This window comes from Ranitomeya imitator, chromosome 5, assembly GCF_032444005.1.
Source record: "Ranitomeya imitator isolate aRanImi1 chromosome 5, aRanImi1.pri, whole genome shotgun sequence".
NCBI classification, from domain to species: domain Eukaryota; kingdom Metazoa; phylum Chordata; class Amphibia; order Anura; family Dendrobatidae; genus Ranitomeya; species Ranitomeya imitator.
Window position 1 is genome coordinate 337,864,849 of NC_091286.1, and position 23,491 is coordinate 337,888,339.

The following is a 23,491-nucleotide window of genomic DNA, read 5'->3' on the forward strand; positions in this document are numbered from 1 at the left end:
TTAGGAAAAAAGTATTTTAATATTCTTCATTTAACCATACTTACCATGCTTCAGCGCCTGCAAAAAACGTAAAATAATAAACCGTATACTACCTGTCCGCCGTAGTCCAATTAATAACGAGTGTCCCACAATGATCTCCCCTATAGAACAGTGACATCGGGTGATGTCACTGCTCTATAGGACCCTCAGTGACACACTAACAGGAGACAATGGCTCCTGCAGTGCATCACTGAGGTTACTATAGTTCAAAGTCTCACTTTATGGCAATTGCTGCGTGGGAAAATTTCTCACACAGCAATGCCAAAAGTGAGACTGGGGACTATTTTTTTACAGTGGCGGAGGAATACAGTGCGGAAGGATACCTTCCTCCCGTCATTGTGTTCCTGGAGAGCGGTCGCATCAGCTGATGCTGCCGTTCTCCACGGAAGATCGTCGTGGGACACTCGTGGATTTCTGCGGACAGGGAGTATATTGGTTGTTTGTTATTTTAATCTTTTTTACAGGTGACACTGGCTTCGGGGATCAAAATGACAAGTAATGGTGAGTATGTAACCTATGTTTAATGTACTGTATGTCTATATGTATGTATTGTATGCAATGTATGAATGTATTGTATGTAATGCATGAATGTACTGTATGTAGTATTTATGTAATTTGTATGTAGTATGTATGTTTTTTAGTATGTATGTTTTTTGTTTTTTTTTACACATTCAACACATTAGCCGGATGATAGGACTACTACTGTCCCATCATTGGCTAATGTGTCAATCACTGTCACTGTAGCAGGCATCGTCCGATGGGACTTGTAGACCCATCGGACGATGCCTACACACACGCACAGAACCCCGGCAGCCCGCACAGAACCCCGGCAGCCCGCACAGAGCCCCAGCAGGCCCACACAGACCCCCGGCAGCCCGCACAGACCCCCAGCAGCCCGCACAGAGCCCCGGTAAGCCCGCACAGCTCCCCGGCAGCCCGCACAGAGCCCCGGCAGGTCCGCACAGACCCCCAGCAGGCCCACACAGAGCCCCGGCAGCCCGCACAGAGCCCCGAGAGGCCCATACAGATCCCCGGCAGGCCCGCACAGACCCTGCCTGCACACACAGACACACACAGTGTCTGCCCACGCACCGCCCACACTCTTCCCCCCTCCGGAACAGGATGTAGAAGGACAGAAAGGGCTTATTTACATTCCGATATTTGCCTCCCATTGACTTGCATTGGTATCGGTATCGGCGATATCCGATATTTTTTGGATATCGTCCGATCCAATCCGATACCGATACTTCTGGATATCGGAAGGTATCGCTCAACAATAGTAACTAGCCATACAGGGACCGCGGAGAGAAACCAGCTCTTAGTAATACACGTACAGCGATGAGAGACTAGCACATTGTATTACAAGGAGTGTGTATAGAGACCAGCACATAGTAATACAGGGACTGTGGGGAGAGATCAACACATAGCAATACAGGGACTGAGGGGAGAAACCAGCAACTAGCCATACAGGGACTGCGGGGAGAGACCAGCACCTAGTCTTATATGAACTGCAGAAAGAGAGTAACACTTAGTCATACAGGGACTGTGGGAAGAAACCAGCACTTAGTTATACAGGGACAAGGGAGAAACCAGCATGTTGCCATACAGGAAGTGTAGGGAGAAACCAGAATGTAGCCATACAGGGACTGAGGGGAGAAATCAGCAACTAGCCATACAGGGACTACAGGGAGAGACCAGCACCTAGTCATATATAGACTGTGGAAAGAGAATAGCACCTAGTCATAGGGACTGTGGGGAGAAACCAGCAAATAGTGATACAGGGACTAGGGAGAAACCAGCAACTAGCCATACAGGGACTGCGGGGAGAGACCAGCAGCTAGTCATATATGGACTGCGGAAAGAGAGTTGCACCTAGTTATAGGGACTGTAGGGAGAAACCAGCACATAGTCATACAGGGACTAGGGAGAAACCAGCATGTTGCCATACAGGAAGTGTAGGGAGAAACCAGAATGTAGCCAAACCGGGACTGAGGGGAGAAACCAGCAACTAGCCATACAGGGAGAGACCATCACCCAGGCAAATATGGACTGTGGAATGAGAATAGCACCTAGTCATAGGGACTGTGCGGAGAAACCAGGAAATAGTCATACAGGGACTAGGGAGAAACCAGCAACTAGCCATACAGGGACAGCGAGGAGAGACCAGCACCTAGTCATATATGGACTGCGGAACGAGAGAAGCCCTAGTTATAGGGCCTGTAGGGAGAAACCAGCAAATAGTCATACAGGGACAAGGGAGAAACCAGCATGTTGCTATACAGGAACTGTGGGGAGAAACCAGAACGTAGACATAAGCAAAAGAAAAAAGTGGTTCCAGCTTCAATAAAATCATGAAATTTTTAATCCAACATGTTAAAATGGAGAAAAGCTTTCTTTGCTTTGTTTTCTGCTTTTGCTTTTTTTGCTTTCTTTGTTTGCATCAGAACGTAGACATACAGGGACTTCGGGGGAAAAACCAGCACCTAGTCATATAGGGACTGCAGGAAGAGACTAGTACTTAGTCATACAGGGTGTTACGATCCATGTTTGGATCTGTGGCAGATCTGGTTTCCCTCAGATTTAAACCTTTTTTCCTTTTCTGGTCATTGGGGGTTAATGCAGTTTTCTCCCCCCGGTGGCCACTGGTGTTATTGCATTGCATTGCTGCTGGGTCAGCTGATGTTTGTGACCACTCCCACCATCCTTTATAAGGTCACCTGGTGCATCAGCTGACTGTTGGTTATTCAGTTCCTTTCTGGAGATCAACCTCGCAGTAGCAGCTCCCTGGTGTCAGCCAAGTCTGGTGTTTGGAGCTCAGTTGCGTTACTATCTTTGTTGTGGAGTTTGCAGCAGCGTGCACAAGCTAAGTTCTGAGGTTTGTTATTTTGTAGTTTATGCATTCACCTTTTGGTATTGTGTTCCCCTCACTCTTATATTGTTTATTTGCTTTGTGGTGCTGTTTACACTGTTCACCCCCTGGGGTGGGGGTTGGGGGGTTTAGTACAGAGTTTAACAGGAGACGGACAAGTCGGTGACTTGGGCCTCCCTACCTTCAAGGGTACCCCCAAGTTAAGGAAAGACAGGGCTTCCCCTAGTCTGAGGGGCAGTTCAGGGGTCCAGATTCCTATCTCTTGTCTTCCTATTTTTGTCTCGTGACATAACCAACCGTTCCTTTTTTTTCTGGTGAGCCATGGCCCAGATGCAGGCCTTTGCCCAATTGCTACAGACTCTCACCGACGAGTGTAAGGTGCTGCGTGGTGAGGTGGTGCAGCAGCTGCAGCAATTGTTGGGGTTTTGGGCCTCGGCTCAGGTACAGGCTCAACCTGAACCCAAGATATCTCTCCCAGACAGGTTCTCTGGAGGAAGAGATAAATTTTTGGTTGTTAAGGAGGCCTGCAAGTTGTACTTCAGGCACCGCCCTCGTTCATCCGGGAGTGAGGAACAATGCGTGGGTATCATCGTTTCCCTTCTTAAAGGGACTCTGTCACCTGAATTTGGAGGGAACAATTTTCAGCCATAGAGGCGGGGTTTTCGGGTGTTTGATTCACCCTTTCCTTACCCGCTGGTTGCATGCTGGCTGCAATATTGGATTGAAGTTCATTCTCTGTCCTCCATAGTACACGCCTGCGCAAGGCAAACGCCAGAAGCCTGACAAACAAGATGGAAGAACTAGAAGCAGAAATATCTACAGGTAACTTTGACATAGTGGGAATAACTGAGACATGGTTAGATGAAAGCTATGACTGGGCAGTTAACTTACAGGGTTACAGTCTGTTTAGAAAGGATCGTAAAAATCGGAGAGGAGGAGGGGTTTGTCTCTATGTAAAGTCTTGTCTAAAGTCCACTTTAAGTGAGGATATTAGCGAAGGGAATGAGGATGTCGAGTCCATATGGGTCGAAATTCATGGAGGGAAAAATGGTAACAAAATTCTCATTGGGGTCTGTTACAAACCCCCAAATATAACAGAAATCATGGAAAGTCTACTTCTAAAGCAGATAGATGAAGCTGCAACCCATAATGAGGTCCTGGTTATGGGGGAATTTAACTACCCGGATATGAACTGGGAAACAGAAACCTGTGAAACCCATAAAGGCAACAGGTTTCTGCTAATAACCAAGAAAAATTATCTTTCACAATTGGTGCAGAATCCAACCAGAGGAGCAGCACTTTTAGACCTAATACTATCTAATAGACCTGACAGAATAACAAATCTGCAGGTGGTCGGGCATCTAGGAAATAGCGACCACAATATTGTACAGTTTCACCTGTCTTTCACTAGGGGGACTTGTCAGGGAGTCACAAAAACACTGAACTTTAGGAAGGCAAAGTTTGACCAGCTTAGAGATACCCTTAATCTGGTAGACTGGGACAATATCCTCAGAAATAAGAATACAGATAATAAATGGAAAATGTTTAAGAACATCCTAAATAGGCACTGTAAGTGGTTTATACCTTGTGGGAATAAAAGGACTAGAAATAGGAAAAACCCAATGTGGCTAAACAAAGAAGTAAGACAGGCAATTAACAGTAAAGAGAAAGCATTTGCACTACTAAAGCAGGATGGCACCATTGAAGCTCTAAAAAACTATAGGGAGAAAAATACTTTATCTAAAAAACTAATTAAAGCTGCCAAAAAGGAAACAGAGAAGCACATTGCTAAGGAGAGTAAAACTAATCCCAAACTGTTCTTCAACTATATCAATAGTAAAAGAATAAAAACTGAAAATGTAGGCCCCTTAAAAAATAGTGAGGAAAGAATGGTTGTAGATGACGAGGAAAAAGCTAACATATTAAACACCTTCTTCTCCAAGGTATTCACGGTGGAAAATGAAATGCTAGGTGAAATCCCAAAAAACAATGAAAACCCTATATTAAGGGTCACCAATCTAACCCAAGAAGAGGTGCGAAACCGGCTAAATAAGATTAAAATAGATAAATCTCCGGGTCCGGATGGCATACACCCACGAGTACTAAGAGAACTAAGTAATGTAATAGATAAACCATTATTTCTTATTTTTAGGGACTCTATCGACGGGGTCTGTTCCGCAGGACTGGCGCATAGCAAATGTGGTGCCAATATTCAAAAAGGGCTCTAAAAGTGAACCTGGAAATTATAGGCCAGTAAGTCTAACCTCTATTGTTGGTAAAATATTTGAAGGGTTTCTGAGGGATGTTATTCTGGATTATCTCAATGAGAATAACTGTTTAACTCCATATCAGCATGGGTTTATGAGAAATCGCTCCTGTCAAACCAATCTAATCAGTTTTTATGAAGAGGTAAGCTATAGGCTGGACCACGGTGAGTCATTGGACGTGGTATATCTCGATTTTTCCAAAGCGTTTGATACCGTGCCGCACAAGAGGTTGGTACACAAAATGAGAATGCTTGGTCTGGGGGAAAATGTGTGTAAATGGGTTAGTAACTGGCTTAGTGATAGAAAGCAGAGGGTGGTTATAAATGGTATAGTCTCTAACTGGGTCGCTGTGACCAGTGGGGTACCGCAGGGGTCGGTATTGGGACCTGTTCTCTTCAACATATTCATTAATGATCTGGTAGAAGGTTTACACAGTAAAATATCGATATTTGCAGATGATACAAAACTATGTAAAGCAGTTAATACAAGAGAAGATAGTATTCTGCTACAGATGGATCTGGATAAGTTGGAAACTTGGGCTGAAAGGTGGCAGATGAGGTTTAACAATGATAAATGTAAGGTTATACACATGGGAAGAAGGAATCAATATCACCATTACACACTGAACGGGAAACCACTGGGTAAATCTGACAGGGAGAAGGACTTGGGGATCCTAGTTAATGATAAACTTACCTGGAGCAGCCAGTGCCAGGTAGCAGCTGCCAAGGCAAACAGGATCATGGGGTGCATTAAGAGAAGGAATCAGGAAGTTTGGTGACCCTGATACGGGGCACACACTTCCCCACCAGTTGATCCCAGGAAAACACGTGGGCGTGTGCTGTGTCCACTCTGATGACAAGGACTACCACGTTGCCAGAATAACGATAAAAACAAACCGCGGTACTGAGTCCCATGAGGTCGGGGTAGTCAAAGACTTGCTACACCCTGTGATCATCGGGCGGGACTTTAGCCTGTTTTGGGACTTGTGGAAAAAGCTAGAGTACCCATTAACGCAGATAGGAGCCGGTCAACCCAAGAAAATTCCCCATCACAGTCATAGGCAGATGAGTTCACCCTGTGTGTCCTTGCTGTTGGCGAGGACGAGACAGTGACCAATGAGGCTGAGATTCCAGAGTTGGGGGTCTCTGGGAGGAATTTTGGGACCATCCAAATGCAGGATCTTATTTAAAAAAATGTGTTTGACAATGTGACTGTGATAAATGAGGTTGCTCAAGAGACGGCGGCCGACACCAGGTTTCCATATTTCACTTTAAATGAAGAACTGCTTTATCGAGTCACCAAACCTAGAGTGGAAGTGATAGAGCAGTTGGTGGTACCGGGTCCCTTTAGGCGTAGGGTATTAGATCTGTCCCATTCTCATGTTTTGGGTGGTCATCTGGGAGTAGACAAAACTCACAAGCGGGTACTTTAGAGGTTCCACTGGCCTGGGTGTCATCGAGAAATTGTTAATTTCTGCCTATCCTGCCCTACCTGTCAGCTAACTGCTCCCGTATCTAATTTTCGCAATCCGCTAGTGCTATTGCCCCTAATCGAAGGCCCATTTGACCGGATTGCCATGACTTTAGTCAGGCCATTAGTTAAGTCTGTGAGGGGTCATCAATACATCCTGGTTATGGACTATGCTACGTGGTACCACTGAGAAACTCCTCCGCCAGGAGTATAGCATGAGGGCTAATTCATATTTTCTCCTGGATGGACCTGCCGAAGGAGACCCTGTGAGACCTATTGACACCGTTCATGTCGAAGGTAACTTTGTAAGGCCCTCTAGATTACCCAGCTCAGGACGTCGGTGTACCATCCATAGACGGCGGCTTGGTGGAGAGGTTCAACAAGATCTTGAAATCTATGTTGAAGAAGGTCGTGGAGAAGGATGGCCGAGATTGGGATTGCTTGCTGCCATATCTATTGTTCTTCATTAGAAAAGTCCCACAAAGGGTTTTCACCATTCAAGCTGTTATACCGACGGCACCTCCGGGGGCTTCTGGACATTGCAAAGAAGATGTGGAAAGCTGAGCTAACACCCTACTGAAGCGTTATCAAACATGTGGCCCAGATGCAAGACAGAATCACAAGTGTGATGCAGATTATGAAGGAGAGCCTCCTCCAAGCACAAGAGGCCCAGGCTAGGGTCTACAATCGGTCGGCAAGATTGAGACAGTTTAGCCCTGGAGACTGGGTGTTGGTGTTGATCCCCCACAGTTGAAAGTAAATTCCTGGCCAAGTGGCAAGGGCCATACAAGGTGGTAGAAAAGTTGAGTGACGTCAACTACAAGGTTCACTAACCAGGGAGAAGAAAGCCGTACCAAGTGTACCACATTAACCTGCTGAAACCATGTTAAGACAGGGATCCAGCAGAAGCAACGTGCCTAGGGACCCATCTTGAAGTCAGGGTCGAGCATGTCACAGTGGCAGAGACACTATCGTTGACCCAGAAAGAAAGGTGCCGTGAGCTGCTTCAGTGGAACCGTGACTTTTTTTCGGAGTTACCAGGATGTACACAGGTTGTGCACAAAATCCTGACTGAACCGCATGTGAGGGTGAACCAAAAGCCGTATTGGATTTCTGAAGCTCGCTGCGAGGTGACCTCCAAGGAGGTGAAGAGAATGTTAAGCCTGGGCGTCATCGAGGAGTCAAAGAGCGGCTGGTCCAGTCCTATTGTCCTTGTGCCAAAGCCAGATGGAGAGTGGCGCTTCTGTAATGATTACAGAAAGCTCAATGAGGTGTCCAAGTTCGACGCATATCTAATGCCCTGGGTTGATGAGCTTATTGAGAGGCTAGGGTCAGCCAGGTATATCACCACCTTGGACCTAACGAAAGGGTGCTGGAAAATTTTCCTGTCTCCAAGTACCAAGGAGAAGGCAGTTTTCTCTACACCCGACTGGTACTTTTAGTACATACGGATGTCGTACGGATTCCAAGGAGCCCCAACTACCTTCCAGAGAGCCATAGACCGGATCCTAACCCCTCACAAAAAGTACCGCTGCAGGTTATCTGGATGATATTGTGATATTCAGCCCAGACACTGAAAGTCACCTGCAGAAGGTCTAGGCGGTCCTGGATGCACTGAGGAAGGCATGGTTTACAATAAACCCAAAGAAGTGTGCCATGGGGAAAAAAGAGGCAAAATACTTAGGCCACATCACTTGGAGGGACGAGATAAAACCGTAAGTAGACAAGGTGGAGGCAATCCAAAAGTGGCTACAACCAGTCTCCAAAAAGCAAGTCAGGGCGTTTCTGGGAATTGTGGGATACTATCTGCAATTTATCCTGAATTTGGCCATGATAGCCACGCTCCTCACTGATCTTCTCAAGGACATAAAGTTGTCGTTGGTCAAATGGTCCTCTGAACTGAGATGGCATTCTAGGAGTTAACCCTGTGCAGACAGCTGGTGTTGGTAGCACCGGATTTCACTAAGAAGTTCATGCTGCAGACGGACACCTCCGGGGTTAGGGTGGTAGCTGTGTTGTCCCAGGAGATAGAAGGGGACCAACATCCAGTCCTATACCTGAGTAGCAAACTATCCTCCTGTGAAAAGAACTATGCCATCGTAGAAAAAGAGTGCTTGGCCATCAAGTGGGCAATTGACACCTGAAATACTACCTGTTAGGCAGAAAGTTCAGGCTAGTCTCGTCATGCGCCCCTGAGATGGATGAGGTAAAGAAAGGAGAAGAATGCCCAGGTGACGAGATGGTTTTTAACGCTCCAGGACTTTAATTTTTATGTCGAGCACAGGCCAGGGAAGTTGCATGGGTACGCAGATGCCCTGTACAGACTTCCCAGCTTAGCAAGTGAAGGTGCCAAACCCCCCGGCTTTGGCTCTGGGCAGAGGGGGAAATATGTGACAGTCACTGATAAAGTGCCAGAGAGGAGATACAGTGGGGCAAAAAAGTATTTAGTCAGTCAGCAATAGTGCATGTTCCACCACTTAAAAAGATGAGAGGCGTCTGTAATTTACATCATAGGTAGACCTCAACTATGGGAGACAAACTGAGAAAAAAAAATCCAGAAAATCACATTGTCTGTTTTTTTAACAATTTATTTGCATATTATGGTGGAAAATAAGTATTTGGTCAGAAACAAAATTTCATCTCAATACTTTGTAATATATCCTTTGTTGGCAATGACAGAGGTCAAACGTTTTCTGTAAGTCTTCACAAGGTTGCCACACACTGTTGTTGGTATGTTGGCCCATTCCTCCATGCAGATCTCCTCTAGAGCAGTGATGTTCTTGGCTTTTCGCTTGGCAACACGGACTTTCAACTCCCTCCAAAGGTTTTCTATAGGGTTGAGATCTGGAGACTGGCTAGGCCACTCCAGGACCTTGAAATGCTTCTTACGAAGCCACTCCTTCATTGCCCTGGCGGTGTGCTTTGGATCATTGTCATGTTGAAAAACCCAGCCACGTTTCATCTTCAATGCCCTTGCTGATGGAAGGAGGTTTGCACTCAAAATCTCACGATACATGGCCCCATTCATTCTTTCATGTACCCGGATCAGTCGTCCTGGCCCCTTTGCAGAGAAACAGCCCCAAAGCATGATGGTTCCACCACCATGCTTTACAGTAGGTATGGTGTTTGATGGATGCAACTCAGTATTCTTTTTCCTCCAAACACGACAAGTTGTGTTTCTACCAAACAGTTCCAGTTTGGTTTCATCAGACCATAGGACATTCTCCCAAAACTCCTCTGGATCATCCAAATGCTCTCTAGCAAACTTCAGACGGGCCCGGACATGTACTGGCTTAAGCAGTGGGACACGTCTGCCACTGCAGGATCTGAGTCCATGGTGGCGTAGTGTGTTACTTATGGAAGGCCTTGTTACATTGGTCCCAGCTCTCTGCAGTCCATTCACTAGGTTCCCCCGCGTGGTTCTGGGATTTTTGCTCACCGTTCTTGTGATCATTCTGACCCCACGGGGTGGGATTTTGCGTGGAGCCCCAGATCGAGGGAGATTATCAGTGGTCTTGTATGTCTTCCATTTTCTAATTATTGCTCCCACTGTTGATTTCTTCACTCCAAGCTGGTTGGCTATTGCAGATTCAGTCTTCCCAGCCTGGTGCAGGGCTACAATTTTGTTTCTGGTGTCCTTTGACAGCTCTTTGGTCTTCACCATAGTGGAGTTTGGAGTCAGACTGTTTGAGGGTGTGCACAGGTGTCTTTTTATACTGATAACAAGTTTAAACAGGTGCCATTACTACAGGTAATGAGTGGAGGAAAGAGGAGACTCTTAAAGAAGAAGTTACAGGTCTGTGAGAGCCAGAAATCTTGATTGTTTGTTTCTGACCAAATACTTATTTTCCACCATAATATGCAAATAAATTGTTAAAAAAACAGACAATGTGATTTTCTGGATTTTTTTTTTCTCAGTTTGTCTCCCATAGTTGAGGTCTACCTATGATGTAAATTACAGACGCCTCTCATCTTTTTAAGTGGTGGAACTTGCACTATTGCTGACTGACTAAATACTTTTTTGCCCCACTGTATGTTTCACTGCACTTAATGGCATCAGTGATATAAAACCCACAAATTTTCCTCCAGCACACTAAGTGTGGTGAGTCATTACAGCTAATTTAAACAATGGGCTGAGTTTTATGTGGACATTCATAGAAAGGGTAGGAGGATGTCCACGTTGTCTACACATCAGAGTGTCGTCTTGGGCTCAAATAGCTGGCCTCTAGAGGAAGTAGTGGTTCAGTGTCTGGAGAGAAACACGCCATAGAAGTGTTTGTACAGCTCATTCATATAGTGATAAAGTCACTGGTAAAGTGCTGGAGGGGAGATATGTTTCACTAGGCTTAATGGCGTCAGTGATATTAAACCTAGAGTTTTTTCTCCGCACTAAGTGCGGTGAGGGGTTAAGCCAATTTGTATAATGGGCCGGATTTTATGTGGATAGCTGTACAGTGGATGGGAGGATGTCCACCTTATCTCCACCCCAGGGTGTGGTCTGGGCCTTAAGTAGCTGGCCTCCAAGGCAGCAGTGCTCAGTGTCTTGTGTCTTTTTCTTATGCCTGAATTGTGGGCCTTGCTAATCCTGAGCAGGCTGATCCCTGCTAATACAAGTATTGTGCCTAGTGCTACCATTTTGTTTTGCCCAGAGGGCTGTGTTTACTTTGTGCTTCACCTTGGTTTATGCCACATCTAAATAAACCAAGTGCATTCCTAAAGCTGCAGTGTTCCCGTGCCTACCTCCGTGTACAGCCAAGTGAGCCGATCTACCACTATATACAGGGCCGGACTGGCAATTCTGGCAAATGTCAGAAGGTCTTGTCTGGTCATGGGCCGCCTTGTCTGCTACATTGTTAACAGAATTGGTGTTCTCAAGACACCCATACTGTTAAGAATTGTGATGGAACACAAAGTCGCCCACTCCATCACTTATCCCAGTAGGCCACGGGAAGGATTAGAAATATTGGTCTTGTAGTAAATCTCCATCCAGGGTAATATTAGTAATATATTCCATCTAGTGCTCGGGGTCGGGGACAGCATGGGCCTGTATGATTTCAAATGCCATGGCTGAATTTCAGTCCCAGTCCATACCTGACTATATATATATATATATATATATCTATATATATATAGATATATATTAATTTACTAGCTGAAGAGCACGGCGTTGCCTGGGCATAGTAAATATCTGTGGTTAGTTATAGCACCTCACTTCTCTTATTTTCCCATCACGCCTCTCATTTTCTCCCTTACACCTCTCATTTTCCCCCTCACTCCTCTTTTTTCCCCCAACACTTGTCATTTCGACCTCACATCTGTCATTTTCCGATTACTCCACTATTTTCCCTCACTCCTCTCATTTTGCACTCACACCTTTTCATTTTCACCTCACACCCCTCATTTTCACCTCACACCTCTAATTTTCCCCTCAGTATATACATGTTTGTCATCTCCCTTATATATAGTATACACCTGTATGTCATCTCCTGTATATAGTATATACCTGTATGTCATCTCCCCTGTAACTAGTATATACCTGCATGTCATCTCCCCTGTAAATAGTATATACCTGCTGTATGACTTCCCCTGACGAAGCCCTCTCTTGAAGGGCGATACGCGTGGGGCTGCTCTGGTCCCTGTCCTGCTTGCTTGCCTGGCTACCCACGGACTCCGCTCTGGTCACCATTTGGGTAACCCCTTCTTCTAGTGCTCTGAGGTTTTTCCTGGCGGTTCCAGTGCTCTTTTTTTTTTTTTTTTCTCCCACTGTTATTTTGGGATCCTGTTGCCTTACTGGCTTAGGGTAGATATTTTTGTCCCATGAGCCGTTCGGGCTAAATGCACTATTTGGGTGTTTACCGGCCACTTAGGATTTTGTATACATCCGCCTGGGTTGGTTAGTTTGTCCTGTGAGCTGGCCACGTATGGTCTGCATCTAGTCCTAGGGTACAGGCAGGCTTATAGCATTGGTTATCAGTATGCTTATTATGGGTTATATATATTATTGTACTCTGTATTTACTGAGTGTTATGGACAGGGCCTTGCCTTTCTGTTTTTAAGTATGTTTTATTATGTTGTGTGTCAATAAAATCTTGTGTTTTTTCCTACATTATGTTTTCATTTTTTATACGTGGTGTGCATAACTGGAGTGATACTTTTCTTTCTGCTGGTTATACCTGCTGTATGTCATCTCCTCCTGTATATAGTATATACCTGTATGTCATCTCACCTGTAAATAGTATATACCTGCTGTATGTCATCTCCTCCTGTATATAGTATATACCTGTATGTCCTCTCTTCTGTATATACTATATACCTGTATGTAATCTCCCCTGTATATAGTATATACCTGCTGTATGTCATCTCCTCTATATACCAATGTGTCATCTCCTCCTGTATATAGTATGTACCTGTATGTCATCTCCTCCTGTATATAGTATATACCTGTGTGTCATCTCCTCCTGCATATAGTATATACCTGTGATCTCCTCCTGTATATAGTATATATCTGTGTGTCATCTCCTCCTGTATATAGTATATACCTGTGTCATCTTCTCCTGTATATAGTATATACCTGTGTCATCTCCCCTGTATATAGTATAATCTTTCAATTAAAGCTTTTCTCTGTAAGTTCCACTCCTGGCTTTGGCATACAAACACTGACGCAAAAATACTGTCGTGTGACTGAGTCGTAAGGGTGCGCATATATGCGGAACCACATTATTTTAGTTACCGTATATACTGGAGTATAAGCTGAGATTTTCAGCCCATTTTTTTGGGCTGATAGTCCCCCTCTCGGCTTATACTCGAGTCATACCCAGGGGTCAGCAGGGGAGGGGGAGCAGGGGCTGTCTAATAATACTCACCTGCTCCTGGCGCGGTCCCTGCAGGTCCCTGGCTGCCCGGTGCCCCAGCTTCTTCCTGTACTGAGCAGTCACATGGTACCGCTCATTACAGTACTGAATATGCGGCTCCACCTCCCACAGGGGTGGAGCCGCATATTCATTACTGTAATGAGCAGTAATGGTGACCGCTCAGTACAGGGAGAATCGGCGGTGCCAAAGAAGCAGGGACTGCACCGCTCCAGGAGCAGGTGAGTATAACCGGGAGGGGAGCACAGCGCGATATTCACCTGCTTCTCGTTCCGGCGCCGCTCCATCTTCAGCATCTTCTGCAGTGACGCTCAGGTCAGAGGGCGCGCACTAACCACGTCACCGTGCCCTCTGACCTCAGCGTCATGCACTAACCACGTCACCGCGCTCTCTGACCTCCGCATCACTGCAGAAGACGCTGAAGATGGAGCGGCGCCGGAACGAAGTCAGGTGAATATTGAAAGTGACGGAGAGGTGAGTATGCGATTTTTTTTTTTTTTTTTTTTTTTTTTTTTTTTTTTTACTGCAGCAACAGCAAATGGGGCAAGTGTCTGTATGGAGCATCTTATGGGGCAATAACGTTTGTGCAGCACTATATGGGGCAAGTGTCTGTATGGGGCCATAATCAACGTTTGTGCAGCACTATTTGGGGCAAGTGTCTGTATGGGGCCATAATCAATGTTTGTGCAGCACTATTTGGGGCAAGTGTCTGTATGGGGCCATAATCAACGTTTGTGCAGCACTATATGGGGCAAGTGTCTGTATGGGGCCATAATTAACGTTTGTGCAGCACTATATGGGGCAAATATCTTTATGGAGCATCCTATGGGGCCATAATTAACATTTGTGGAGCATTATATGGGGCAAGTGTCTGTATGGAGCATCTTATGGGGCCATAATCAAGGTTTGTGCAGCACTATATGGGGCAAATGTGTCTATGGAGCATCTTATGGGGCCATTATTAACCTTTATGCAGGATTATAAGGGGCATATTTTAATATGGAGCATCTTATGGGGCCATCATAAACTTTATAGAGCATTGTATGGTGCTCCTGATTCAATATGGATATTCAAAAACACTTAACCTACTGATGTCTCAATTAAGTTTACTTTTATTGGTATCTATTTTTACTTTTGACAATTACCGGTAGCTGCTGCATTATCCACCCTAGGCTTATACTCGAGTCATTAAGTTTTCCCAGTTTTTTATGGCAAAATTAGGGGGGTCGGCTTATACTCGGGTCGACTTATACTCGAGTATATACGGTATTTATTTCCCTTTTTCCACCCAAAAAGATGTATTGTATAGATTGCGAGTGACATTAACCCCTTCAACCCTCAACCTGTTTTCAACTTCAAGACCGGGCCAAATTTTACAATTCTGACTAGTGTTGGGTGATGTCACTGCTCTATAGGACCCTCAGTGACACACTGACAGGAGACAATGGCTCCTGCAGTGCATCACTGAGGTAACTATAGTTCAAAGTCTCACTTTATGGCAATTGCTGCGTGGGAAAATTTCTCACACAGCAATGCCAAAAGTGAGACTAGGGACTATTTTTTTTTTTTTACAGCGGTGGAGGAATACAGTGCGGAAGGATACCTTCCTCCTGTCATTGTGTTCCTGGAGCCCCTGGAGAGCGGTCGCATCAGCTGATGCTACCGTTCTCCACGGGAGATCATCGTGGGACACTCGTGGATTTCTGCGGACAGGGAGTATAGAGTATATTGGTTATTTTAATCTTTCTTACAGGTGACACTGGCTTCGGGGATCAAAATGACAAGTAATGGTGAGTATGTACTCTATGTTTAATGTACTGTATGTCTGTTTGTATAGCCCACACAGAGCCTCTGCAGCCAACACAGAGCCTCTGCAGCCCACACAGAGCCCCCGGCAGCCCGCACAGAGCCCCCGGCAGCCCGCACAGAGCCCCCGGCAGCCCGCACAGAGCCCCCGCAGCCCACACAAAGCCCCCAGCAGTCACGCACAGACCGCCGGCAGGCCCGTACAGACCCCCGGCAGGCCCGTACAGACCCCCGGCAGGCCTGTACAGACCCCTGGCAGCCCGCACAGAGCCCCAGCATCCCACACAGAACCTTGGTAGCCCACACAGAGCCCCAGCAGCCCACACAGAGCCCCGGCAGGCTCGTACAGAGCCCCGGTAGCCTGTACAGAGCCCCGGCAGGCCCGCACAGAGCCCCGGCAGCCCGCACAGAGCCCCGGCAGGCCCGCACAGAGCCCCGACAGGCCTGCACAGACCCCGCCCGCACACACAGAAACGCACAGTGTCCGCCCACGCACCGCCCACACTCTTCCCCCCTCCGGAACAGGATGTAGAAGGACAGAAAGGGCTTATTTACATTCCGATATTTATGTCCCATTTTCTTGCATTGGTATCGGGTATCGGCGATATCCGATATTTTTTGGATATTGGCCGATCCAATCCGATACCGATACTTCTGGATATCAGAAGGTATCGCTCAACACTATTGGTAGACCCAAATATTACATTTTTACAAGGGTAACCGGAGGAATTGCACCTTACAATTTGTTGTGAAATTTCTCTTGAGTATGGCTATACCCCATATGTGGGGAAAAACTACTGTTTGGGAACAAATTAGGGCCTGGAAATGAAGGAGTGCCATTTGATTTTTTTGAATGCAAAATTTGCTGGAGTAACTAACAGACATCATGTCGCATTTGGAAAACCTGTGATGTGCCTAGACAGTTGAAACTGACCACAAGTGACCCCATTTTGGAAACTAGACCCATCAGGGAATTTATCTAGAAGTGCAATGTGCACCTTGAATTCCCAGGTGCTTCACAGAAGTTTATAACATTGAGCCGTGAAACGAAAAACAAATCACATTATCCCCACAAAAATTATTTTTAGCCCCAAATTTTGCATTTTCACAAGGGTAACAGGAGAAATTTCACCATACCATTTGTTGAGTAATTTCCCCTGAGTACACCGATACCCCATGGGCGCACAGTAGGGCTTGGAAAAGAATGAGTGCCATTTGACTTTTTGAATGCAAAATTTGTTGTAATAATTAGCGGACGCCATATCAAGTTGGGAGAGCCCCTGATGTGCCTAAACAGTGGAAACTCCCCACAAGTGATATCATTTTGGAAACTAGACCCATCAGGGAACTTATCTAGATTTGTGATGTGCACCTTGAATTCCCAAGTGCCTCACAGAAGTATATAACATTGAGCCATGAAAGTAAAAAAAAAAACAAAACAAAAAAAAAAAACACTTTTCCCCCACAAAAGATGATTTTTAGCCCCAAATTTTGCATTTTCACAAGGGTAACAAGAGAAATTGCACCATACAATTTGTTGTTCAATTTCTCCTGAGTGCGCGATACCCTATATATGGTGGAAAACTACTGTGTGGGCGCACAGTAGGGCTTGGAAGGGAGGGAATGCCATTTGATTTTTTGAATGCAAAATTTGCTGTAATAATTAGCAGTTGCCATGTCGCATTTGGAGAGCCCCTGATGTGCCTAAACAGTTGAATCCCCTCACAAGTGACCCCATTCTGGAACTAGACCCCTCAGGAAACTTATCTAGATGTGTGGTGAGCACCTTGAACCCCCATTTAATTCACAGAAGTTGATAACATTAAGCCATGAAAAGAAAAAAATCATATTTTCCCCACAAAAAAATGTTTGGCCCTAAATTTTGCATTTTGATAAGGGTAACAGGAGAGATTGCATTAAACAATTTGTTGTGCAATTTCTCCTGAGTACGCCTATGCACAATATGTGGGTGAAAACTAATGTTTGAGCCTCACAGCAGGGCTCAGAAGAAAGGAGCACCATTTGGCTATTTGAATGCAAAATTTCCTGGAAAGCGGACACCATATCGCGTTTGAAGACTCCCTGATGTGCTTAAACAGTGTAAACCACCCAGAAGTGCCCCTATTTTGGAAATCAGACCCCTCATGTAACTTATCTAGATGTGTGATGTGCACCTTGAACCCCTATGTGCTTCACAGAAGTTTATAACATTGAGTAGAGAAAATTAAAAAAATCACATTTTCCCCACAAAATTGTTTTTTAGCACTAAATTTTGCATTTTCACAAGGGTAACAGGAGATATTGCACCATACAATTTGTCTCCTAATTATGCAGATTCCCCGTATGTGGGGGTAAATACTGTTTAGGCTCATGGCAAGGCTCAGAAAAGGAGTGACGTTTTGGAAAGCATACTTTGATTTAATGGTCTGCCAGTGTCATGTCTCATTTCGAGAGCCCCTGAATGTGCCTAAACAATGGAAAACCCCAGAATTGACACCATTTTGAAAGCTAGACCCAACAAGAATGTCGCGCCTCCTGACGAAGCCACGACGGTGAAACGCGCGTCGAGGCCCTTCATGCTGTCAACACGCCATCATCTCATGATAACATGTCCCAAGGTAACTCTCGACCATTATGAATGGCGCACACATATACTGTGGCTGCCTCGGCTTGTCATGTGCTTTTGGTCTTCCTGGTTAAGACTTAGGGACTTTTCCTCATTTACTGACCAAACTTTCATGGATTGATCGGGTACCCTGTTATGCACTTTTTTTGTTTATATTATTTACGTCTAGTAATGATCAATTCCATTATGACCATCTAGCATTTGCCGGTTTGCTGTCTCAGTAGGGTCCTTTTCTGGATTTGCTGTGTCCTGCTCCAGCATCACTCTCACCACCTGTGTATACTGGATGTCTTTTAGCTGTTGTTCCCTATTCACCATTATGTGTCTCTATGTATTATCTTTGATGTATATTTGATATCCTAATAAACTGTATTGATTTTTTTCTGATACCTCTAATTGTTGGCGTGGATTCCTGGTTATATTCTATTTTAATATTATTGACAACTAGATCCTTTGAATATTTGTTATTATCCTATAGCCACTTGTCGCTTTTTAGGTTCATATGTTTAGGCCTAGAGGTATGCCCTCTGCTGGCCAAGAGGGTGTTTTTTGTATAGGTGCTGAAGAATGTATCTAGATGTGTGGTGAGCACCCTGAACCCCCTAGCTGGTTCACAGAAATTTATAATGTAGAGCAGTTAAAATAAACAAAAAATCACATTTTTCCCACAAAAACGTTGTTTTAGCCCCAATTTTTTTTATTTTCACAAGGACAGCAGGAAAAAAATGGCTCCGAAAAACTGTTGTGTAAGTTCTTCTGAGTATGCCGATGTACAGTACTGCTTAGCCACATAGGGAGACTTCGGATGGACGGATTGTTATTTGCCTCCTGGAGCGCAGATTTTCCTAGAAGGTTTATGGACTCCATATACAGAGCCCCTAAGTGCTAGAAGAGCAAAATTTCTCCCTCAAATCACCCCATTTTCTAAATTATACCCCTTTTGGAATTTATCTACAAGTGTAGTGATGTTTTTGAGTTCATTGGTGTTTTCTAGAAACAAGCAGTAGTGGATGTTGCTGAGTGAAAATTGCAAACTGCCATTGTATTAACCAGTACGCAGTAGTGACCAGTGCCTTATAGTGACCAGTACATTATGCCCTGCTCATGCTTCTACAGATACGCACCCATAAATTAGGTGGGTTTTCACAACTACATAAATGCCAAACGTGGATGCTATATGTGGTTTAGGCACACTTGGGCTCAGAAGGGAGGGGAGCATTTGGATTTGGGAGATCAGAATTTGCTGAATTTCTTTTGAAGGGTGAGGAGCCATTTCGCTTTTCCAGAGTCTATGTACTACCAGTTACGTGGAAGTCCCCTGCATTTATGTTAACAGATGACAGACCTAAGTGGGGACTTGCTTTTTTGTGGATTGAGTTGAAGTTTTTATTGGGAACATTTTATATAACGTTTGAGCTCACATTTATCCTGCGTTCTACGCTGAGCACTTACATTGGAGTTTCCATCTAAATCTCTGAGTGACGTGATTCAGATGAAACCTGAGGGATCCATTCACTATAATGAGGCAGCAGTCTGGCCTCAGCGGGGTTCAGTGGTGTCCTTTTCAGAAGTACACAAAACTGGCCGACTGCACTTTTATGCACGCCTAAAAAGACAGACACCACTGGATCATAGGCCAGATGGCTTTCACAGTGCCTCCACCTGCCTCATCACAGGGAATTTTCTGCTGGGGGTTCTATCTGAATCATGTATTTCAGAGATTTACATGGAATGTGAGCTGCGCCTTTCGGCGATCTTTGGAAAGCACTTTTTGATCGCTTTCTACTACAATTTTGGAAGGCAAAATGAACAAAAACCAGCAATTCGGGAATTGTTTTTGTTTTGTTTTTTAAATGTCATTCTACATGTGGTAAAATTAATAAGGCAGCTTTATTCTTAGGATCAATACGATTACAGCAATACCACATTTATATAGTGTTTTTGTAGAAAAAAATAATTATTTTTGCAGCGCTTAATTCTGAGAGCTTTAACTTTTGTATTTTTCCGTTGATGGAGCTGTTTTTTGAGGGACAAGATGAAGCTTTATTTATATTTGTGTTTTTGATCGCGTTTTATTCCATTTTTTTGTTCGGCAGTATGATGATAAAGCATTGTTTTTTTGCCTTGATTTTATTTTTACAGTGTTCACTAAAGGGGTTAACTAGTTGGACAGTTTTATGGGTTGGGTCGTTATGGATGTGGCGATACCAACTATGTATACTTTTATTGTTTAGATATTTTTTTATTCATATATATATATATTTATTTATGGATACAATATATATATATTTTTTTACTTGTTTCTTGATTTTTTTGTTTTGGATTTTTAATTTTTTTTCCACTTCTTCTTGTTTACTACAATGTCCTACAATGAGACTTTCATATTTTGCAGGCTGATTGCTTGCTGATGCACAAACATCACTATGCTATGCAAGCTGTCAGCGCTGCACTGACAGACAAACTTGTTTCATCACGCTCTCAACATGATTTAGCAACCTTTCTAGCTCTGGTGACACGGATGTCGTCATGACAAAATCGGGTCATGATTGCAACGATTGGGCCCTCGCAATGACGTTGCGAGGTCTACGATCCATGGGCAGAGGTGCTTTCTTCCCTCTGTCTGCTCCTGAAATGCTGCAATCAAATTCGATCGCAGCATTTAGGGGCTTAAAGTGTCGGGAGCTGGAAGACTCCTGGCACTGAGAGCCGGGTGTTAACTGCCAGAATCAGCTGACACAGGTAGGCGATCGCACGGGCACAACGTCTGTACACGCAAAATTGCCTGGACGTATCCATACGCCCCAGGTCAGTAAGTACCAGGCCACCTGGAAGTATGAGTAAGTCTAAGGTCGGAAAGGGGTTAACTTTGAAACGCTGCAAAGTTTTAGAGAAAAACATAGTTTAATAGCTACATTTGAACTACGTGGCTCCCCGATGGCTTTTCCATCAGACCTGCAGACCAGGAGTCACAGGTTTTTTCCTATACACGCTGCGGGCTGGGGGAATCTACCGGGACCTGATTATCCAATTATTCTCTCTGCAGCATTTCAGAGATAAACATATAAGGCTGAAATTATACAACCACAGACACATCTTTTAATGAATCAAGAGCATCTGAAAAGTGGTGTACAAGGATTGGAGCAAGATTTGTGGCATAAGGGTTACCACAGCTCATCTTGAATTAGTTATAGTGTCACTCTCCCGCCCCCATATTGGTAGAGCTGGGAGAAACTGGCGTGAAAACGCAAACTTGCAAAATTTTTGTGCAACTCCAAGTTGTGCACAAGTTTTGCACCTTTTCAAAGCTTTTTACACCAGGTTACTGGCTTAAAAGCTTTAATGAATCTTATACTTAAATACCAAAGTGGTGACCATTTGGGACTCACATTTGAAAGCATGTCTCATCTCTGCACCATTCAATAGGCCTGCAGGTTCCACTGCGGGATTCTTCAAATGCCAGGAACAACTAGACCAAATACAAAGACAAAAAGAAGAGTTAGCCTACTGGATCCACAATGAACATAATCTCTAACCCTGTTCACGTATAAAAATATATTAACTTACTATGGGTGATAATAGAACTTGTGTCCCCCACCTCAAAACACAATGGAAATCTTACATATCACAAGGCTAAGAGATACCCAGGTAGGCCACAATTTGAACCTTGAAAACAACCATGTCAAGCATGCTTTCCAAAAGAGATCACTGAAAAACAAGACATATTGTCTGTCTAGGCCATAAAAACTGCACATGCTGCAGATCCTCCATAGGCCTTCGGTAAAATAACGAATATTACATTATAAAACGCCAAAGCTGCCTTTAGGTGTAAAATCTTAATTTTTGAAGATTTTTTTCTATATCGTAGTACCTGTCTCAATGGAACCAGCAAATGGATTATGTTCTTTTAGAAGTAGGTCCTTGAAGAACTCTTGCTTGAAGTGGGCCCATTGGTTCCATGTGTCATGTTTTCACTCTGCACGATCTGGCATGACAACTGCTTGTCTCATTACATCCGGTTGCATAAAAGAAGACTTGGCTTCAGAACATCCTCATCTGAAAGTCAAACAGCAGCAGTGTAATGCAGACTGGGCACAAAAACGCTCTCAAACCAAAGGCTGTTCCATTTTTTTTCTTCCTTCTGCAGTATTCCATTCACACATCTTAAGGCCATGTAGCCCCCAAGTGCACGCTTGTGCTTCCAATATTTTCAGTCTATGTAGAAACATACTCAACACTGTCTTATTTTCGCATTTTCTTTCCAAATCGGGAAGAACCATTTTAGTTTCAGCAACCCAAAGTTTCGACTTCATAAATGGAGATCCAATTTATTGCTGATGGTCTAAACAAAATGCATACTTTTCCCTCCTGTTCAATGACTTCCTAGGAGCAGGCACCATACCTATGAAGCAAGCTGGTCTATCCTCTTCTGTTTCCTGATCTCCTGATACTGTGTCACAGAGAGGTGGGGCCACATATTTCTGGTCTTCAGCAGTTTCCATTACACAGAGGGCTGGTGGAAATTAAGATGTTGACGACCTGAATGGCAGAAGAACATGATAGCTGTGGAAACTGCAAACAAGCCAAGGTCTGAGGAAAGAGCTGAGGGATTGCAATGCAAGGAAGAAGAGGAAGATGTCTTTGTCTAAAAGGGTGAAGAGCAGGCTTTCCACTTTACTGGAAAATGTCCTGATTTTCCCATAGACTTCAGTGCCGTGCTCAGGAAATAAGTGAATATTCTGCTTGTTAGGGAGGTGTTTGGATGGTAGAGAGATCAGAGACAGAGGATTGCAGAGTAGACAGAGAGTCAGTAATGAAGTGAAAGAGACAGGCTGTAGAGGAAGGAGTGGCTACTCGGTAGAGAAGGAGGAACACAAGGGAGGGGCGGCATGGTGGACAAACATAGAGGGGGTAGATGTAGAGTTGGGGCCTAAACTATTAATAAAGAATTGAATCTGAATTTCCTATCAAATAGATACTTAAAATGTCACGTAAAATCCATCCTGTGTATCTATAGCTCACAATCTCCGACTGCTCACAATCTCCGATTGCTTCCAACCTCTGTATGTGACGAGGTCGAGAGAATTGCTCAAATAAAATATCATATAAAACATTTACACAGAGTGAATCTTCAATACTTTCAAGCGTAAGAACAGTTTCATGTATTCAGCCATGATCAGAAGCGTCTAGAATGCAATTCTAAATTTTCGACCAACAGGAATATATAGAATGCAATGCAGGGATTTTTTTTTAGATACGAAACTGACCTTGGAGACACTGACAGAACTGTATATGTGATGTTCCCCCGCCCCTCTCCCAGTCTGTACATTTTTTAAGAAAAAAGCAGAAGGGAGGCAGCCTCGACTGGGTTCTAGTTTTGGACAGAAAATATATGAAGGAATCATGGACCACAAATATGGCTGACTTTATTGGGTGCAAGAACAGAAGAGAGAAATTGTGTTTATTATGCACGATGACGGTTGTAGAGGGGGTTAAATGTGACTAAAGAAATCACACCTAACAAACATCTACTTATCAGACTCAAGAT

The 23,491-nt window shown here is 44.3% G+C and overlaps 1 protein-coding gene across 1 annotated transcript in view; it reads right to left on the minus strand.

The window, feature by feature from the left end:
* ZNF292 (zinc finger protein 292) overlaps positions 1 to 22,797 on the minus strand; it is a 134,552-nt gene extending 111,755 nt beyond the window's left edge. Inside the window, exons 1-2 of the mRNA XM_069726397.1 lie at positions 21,815 to 22,797; positions 21,333 to 21,412 (exon numbers count right to left, since the gene is read on the minus strand). Of these exons, the coding sequence (XP_069582498.1) occupies positions 21,333 to 21,344 (12 nt within the window). The 5' untranslated portion in view covers positions 21,345 to 21,412; positions 21,815 to 22,797. The remainder of the gene's footprint in view (positions 1 to 21,332; positions 21,413 to 21,814) is intronic.
* Positions 22,798 to 23,491: the final 694 nt, after the last annotated feature.